This window comes from Rhagoletis pomonella, unplaced genomic scaffold (assembly GCF_013731165.1).
Source record: "Rhagoletis pomonella isolate Grant_MI unplaced genomic scaffold, Rhpom_1.0 Rhpom_scaffold_10175, whole genome shotgun sequence".
NCBI lineage: Eukaryota > Metazoa > Arthropoda > Insecta > Diptera > Tephritidae > Rhagoletis > Rhagoletis pomonella.
This window is the reverse complement of record NW_023468706.1, coordinates 1-5780: the sequence shown is the minus strand read 5'-3', so window position 1 is coordinate 5780 and position 5780 is coordinate 1. Positions and strand designations below refer to the sequence as shown.

Here is a 5780-nt window from a genome sequence, read left to right as displayed (position 1 = left end):
GAGATATCATAAATTTATATATCGTATATCTATTGCTGCTGCGAACATACTCCCCCCATTGGAAGGCGTAGGCTTTCAACCATGTCTGATTCAATCGGAAGCACAGCAATCTTGGTTATGGCCCTTTTTACAAGTCCGCTTGCAGTTCGTATAATTGCTGCTCTGACATATCCATCATCACCAGTGAATGAGCGCTCAATTCGACCTAGAGTCCATTTTAAGGGGGGTAAGTTGTCGTCTTTCAGAAGCACCATAGCACCTTGCTGTACATTTGGGGTAGCTGTACGCCACTTAGACCTCTCTTGTAGCAATGATAAATACGAAGTGCTCCACTTTTGCCAGAAGATTTGCTGCATTTGACAAATTCGCTGCCATCGGCTAAGGCAGTTCATGTTTAAATGTGTTACGTTTGGTTCGGTGATAGCTACGAGTGGTCCACCTATGAGGAAATGCGCTGGCGTAAGCACGTCAAGATCATGTGGGTTTTCTGTAATTGGACAGAGGGGGTGTGAGTTTACAATAGCAGAAATTTCACAGACCAAAGTGCGAAGCTCATCAAAAGTTAAAATGGAAATGCCAACGGTCCGATAAAAATGAAGTTTTGCGGATTTGACCGCAGCCTCCCATAAACCACCAAAGTGCGGCGACCGAGGCGGAATGAATTTCCAGTCTATATGATTTTCAATGCAAGCTTCTGCTATTGCGTTGTTGTGATTTTGATTAAAAAATAATTTTCGCAGCTCCTCCAGCTCATTCTTCGCTCCTACGAAATTTGTTGCGTTATCAGACCAGATTGTGCTCGGTTTGCCTCTAATGCTGATAAAACGCTTAAGTGCTGCGATGAATGATTGAGTCGATAAATCTTGAACAAGCTCAAGATGAGTCGCTTTCGTCGCAAAGCAAACAAAAATGCATACATAGCATTTGACAGGCGGTCGGTTGCGTACAGTGTGTTTGTAATGAAATGGTCCACAGTAATCAATCCCGGTGGTGTGGAATGTTCTGGATGGCCGCACGCGATCTTTTGGCAGAAACGACATAATTTGCTGTAATACCCGAGGCTTCAGGCGATAGCAATTTATGCATTTATTGACAATTTTAGCGACTGTTTTGCGCCCACCAATAGGCCAATACTGCTGTCGGATCGATGCTAGCAAACTCTGTGGTCCTGCATGCAGGAGTTTTCGATGATAAAATTCAATGAGCGCGTTGGTGACTGGATGCTGCTTTGGTAGCAAAAGCGGATGCTTTGCCTCGAAGTCCAAATTTGAATAATGAAGTCGTCCTCCAACGCGAAGTGCACCAAAATCGTCGACAAATGGATTGAGAGACAGCAGGTTGCTAGACGAAGGTAACTGTTTATTTTCCTTTAGTAGTTTGTATTCTGTTGCGAAGTATACTTGCTGTATATGCCTGATTAATAATAATGTACCACATTTTACGTCATCGACAGTAAGCGATCCAGTTGATGGTACAGAGCGTTTTGCGTTTAACTGACAAAATTTGTAAACGTATGCGAATACGCGTTGTAGCTTGCCAAATGAATTTTGAAATTTGCAATCAAAAGTTGCATCAATTCGAGGACTTGTAACCAGAACACGGCGTCGCCTTTCTGGAAGATCAGTCAAGAAATCCATGTTTCCTGGCCAGTGCGATGAATCTGTACGGAGAAATGCAGGACCATTTGCCCAAAGAAAGTTATTTAGAAGCTCCTTTGGAGCACAACCACGTGAAAGAATATCCGCAAGATTTAGATCAGTAGGAACATGATGCCTTGTCATGCCCGATGTGAGGGATTGAATCTGGGCTACGCGATTGGAAACAAATATGTTAAAATTTCCAGGAAAAGACCGCAGCCATGACAAAACAATCATTGAGTCCGACCAGCAATGACATTCGTAAGATAGCTGACTATTTTCCAAAATGTTTGAGACCAATTCTGCCAGCAGCAATGCGGCTGACAATTCGAGTTTCGGAACGGTGAGTGATTTCAATGGTGTCACTCTCGACTTGGAACACAGGAGATGTGTTTTTATGACACCTTGATCTTCAATACGGGTGTAAAGGCAAGCACCGTAAGCAGATAAACTGGCATCACAAAATGCGTGGAGCTGTACACGTACCTGCATAGCGAGTACGAAGCGTGGGAAGCGAAGGCTGCTAACGATGGATAGTTGACTGCACAAATCCAACCATGTACAATGCAAGGACTGCGGCAAACTTTCGTCCCAATCCAACTTTTCTTTCCATAAGGCTTGCATAAATACCTTCAAACTTGTAATTACAGGCGAAATTAACCCAAGTGGATCATAGAACCGCGCTATTACCGAGAGAATCGAACGTTTTGTGATTTTTCCCGAATTTGAAATTGGCGTGAAGCTAAACAGAAATTGGTCTGATATGGGGTCCCACACAAGGCCGAGCGCCTTTGTAACATCGGTACCATCATGAAACTTCAAGAATTGTTCGCAGTCTTGCTCATCTTCATCTTTAAGAACGACAGCTTCATTCGAACACCATTTCCGAATAGGAAAATCTCCTCGTCGAAGTAGCTGCTTCACCTGCTGCTTCATTTGCATGACTTCTTCAATCGTATCACCACCAGAAATTAAGTCGTCTACGTAAAAGTCGCTTCGAATGATTTTTGCCCCGATGGGGAATGCTTCTTCTTCGTCAAACGTAAGTTGGTGCATAGCCCGAATGGCTAAAAACGCAGCTGGCCTTGTACCATATGTCACAGTGTCGAGCTTATAGATTCTTATTTCCTCTGATGGATCATCACGCCAAAGTATGCATTGCAACTGGTTATCAGGGTTAGCCATTTTAACACAGCGATACGTTTTGCATATATCACCACAAAGCGCAACCTTGAAAAATCTGAAACGAAGTAATGTGCTAAAAAGTTTCGGTTGTATAGTTGGTCCTGACAGCAACAAATCGTTTAAAGAGTGCCCAGAAGTGGTTTTAGCAGATCCGTCGAATACTACACGCAATTTTGTAGTAGTACTATCTTGTTTTCGAACACAATAGTGGGGTAGGTAGTAAACCGGAGCGCCTGCTAGTAATGATGCCATTGACATGTGACCAAGATCCATGTATTCCTGCATGAAGTCTGAGTATAAACGCTTTGTGGGTTGATCTCTTTGAAGCTTTCTTTCTAGAGCCTTGAATCTCCGTAAAGCAAGGTCGTACGAGTCACCGAGAATATCGAAATTAGATTTAGGAGGTAGCCTTACTGAATACGCTCCTGATGGCAGACGAACGTGATTTTGTACGAAATGCTTCTCGCAGAAAACATCTTCATCTGACAAGGTTGGGTTAGGGGTTGCGGCGAATCTATTGTCGACCTCCCAAAAGCGCGTGACAATGCTTGCCAGTATGTCATTACTATCTCCTAGTGGCTTTGGATTTCTGAAGGACGAAAGAGCTGTGGAGCGACTATTGAAGTGCGATACCCCTTCTGAAACCACCCAGCCTAACTTAGTTTTTTGTAGCGTAGGAAGATGGTCAGCTATCCTAACTTGCCCAACGCAAATTAGGTCATAGAAAAGTTCAGCTCCAATCAAAAGGTCAATGCGACTTGCTTTGAAAAATGTGGGATCAGCCAGTTTAATGTTATTGGGTATATTCCAGCCGTCAACGTTGATATCAAAGTTCGGCTGATAGTCGATTATGCTTCGTGTGATTAGTGCTGCAAACGATGTTGAGAAGCTGCCATCTTGCGCTTGAGCAAAGATGTCAACACACCTATCGGCGATGATACTCGCCTCTCCGATGCCAGATATTGAAACTGGTGAGTGACAGGAACGAAGTTGAAGCTGATTCGCAAATCGAGTTGTAATGAAATTAAGTTGAGATGCGGAGTCTAAAATGGCTCGACATGGAACTAGCGTACCTGCACGATTTTTAACTAAAACGATGGCTGTCGCTAATAGCACACGCCGGCAACTAAAGTTGACTGTTGAGCTAATGATTGGCTGTTTGTGACAGCTGGGGGCGAGCTTGATGTCGGTCCACTGTCTTGAACACCATTTATATGCAACAACGAGTTATGTTTTGCTTGGCAATGCCGGCAGCTGCCCGATTTGCACTGCTTGACAGTGTGGCCCTTACGAAGGCAATTCAAGCACAAATGAAACCTTTTTGCTTCTTTATAGCGCAATTTGGGTGAAAGATTTAAAAAACGAGTACAGACATTAATAAAATGCTCCTTTGAATCGCAAAAAACACAAAGTGAGGTTGATTTTACACTAGATGCTGCAACTAGTACATTTGCTTTTGATTTTGATTGAGCTGAATTTTTGCCCACCTGTTTGCTAGGTGTCTGATTGACCATAGCATTTTCCAAATTTTCAGCCATGCGACATCTTTTTTCCAAAAACGTTGACATCTCTAGCCAGGTCGGTAATTTTTGAGTAGACAAGTTCTCCTCCCATTTTCGTGCGTGTGTAGATCTAGTTTGCTAGTCACGAGATGAATGAGTAAGCCATTATATGTTTCTTCTGTAGTTGCCAAAGTTTGCGTTTGGGCGTTTACTTGATCGCTTAATTTTCGTAATCCGCCTGAAATGCCCTCCTCTACACGTTGTAGCCCGAAAATTGCCTTTATGTGAGCCTGAAAATTAAGCAATTTATTATCAAAACGTCCTTTTAGTAAATCTAATGCTTTGCTATAATTTTCTTCAGTGGGATCAAGTGAGCGGATGGTATCTAAAGCTGCTCCATCGAGGCTGGTGATCAAATATTGCATTTTTTCCAATTTGGACATCTCCATGTCCTTATCTATTGCTGAAGTAAATGTACTGAAGAACGATGGCCAATCGAGATATGAGCCGCTAAAAACTGGAATTTTCAGCTCAGGTAGTCTGGACCGTCGTTGGGAAGGCTGTACCGCAGCTTCTTCCCAGGAGAAGGCTCGTAGAGTCGATGAGTGCGCGCCACAAGCCTTTTGCTTAGATTTTAGTTCACGATTGAGTTTCGCTTCAAGCTCAATATATGCCTTGAAAAAGTTTTCGTCCGAATCCGACTCGAATTCCTTCCTGTCCAGTCGCTTGAGGGCTGAGCGAGCATTCTCAAAGTTTGACTGCATGCGTTCGGCATGCTTAAGCCGAGCCGAAATATCTGCTTCATCCAAACCTTTTAAGCGATCATTTGTCAAAAAGGTACTGAGAGCATCCAGCTGCCGTTGAAGGGAATTACATTCCTTTTTGTAAAACGCGATATCACCCGCTAGACTAACGCTCTCGTCACCCGATTTCGACTTTTTTGGAATTTTTAAGCAAACAAATCGAGTATTTTTGGTTTCGGTAGAGAAATATCCGCGATATAATATGCGCGCTAATAACTGAACCTATGGATGCACTCGATGGCAACGAAAATGTATGTCGAAAGCTGTGTACATACAAATATGCGAACCGAGGTTACTTCTACTTGGCAAACGATCACGAAATATTAAAATGCGAAAATTTCGATATCACGTCGGGGTCACCAAATGTTTGAGAATTAAGTAGTTTCTTAATCCTTCCAGCGAAACATTTAGGCCGAGAAAGTTCTAAATATAAATGAAACACCGATGTGGCTTAAATATAAGTGCAAAGCGTTTTCTTTATTTCCAAGCCAAAGCAGAAGTGAAGTGAGCTTAGGTGAACGAATTCAATTGTACCCAAACCGGTCGCTTAAAATATTTGTACACAGTTAGCTGAGATAATTTCCACAACAATAAATATAATAGGCAGAAGGTTAGTGATAAGGAAATGCAAAATAAGATAACAAGTGCAATGC

General features: G+C 42.7%; 1 protein-coding gene across 3 annotated transcripts; it reads right to left on the bottom strand.

Annotated features, from left to right (window-relative positions):
* Positions 1 to 27: 27 nt before the first annotated feature.
* On the bottom strand, positions 28 to 5773 carry LOC118756403. Of its 3 annotated transcripts, none has more exons than XM_036491167.1 (2): positions 4310 to 5773; positions 28 to 4149 (listed from the first exon to the last, which is right to left on the bottom strand). In XM_036491167.1, exon 2 carries the CDS (start codon positions 3105 to 3107, stop codon positions 30 to 32), a length of 3078 nt encoding a protein of 1025 aa, XP_036347060.1. In that variant the 5' UTR covers positions 3108 to 4149; positions 4310 to 5773; the 3' UTR covers positions 28 to 29. The 3 variants fall into 3 exon arrangements, with proteins under 3 accessions (XP_036347060.1, XP_036347061.1, XP_036347062.1); XM_036491168.1 differs by having other exon boundaries at positions 28 to 2877; XM_036491169.1 differs by having other exon boundaries at positions 28 to 487.
* Between the last annotated feature and the right edge of the window lie 7 nt (positions 5774 to 5780).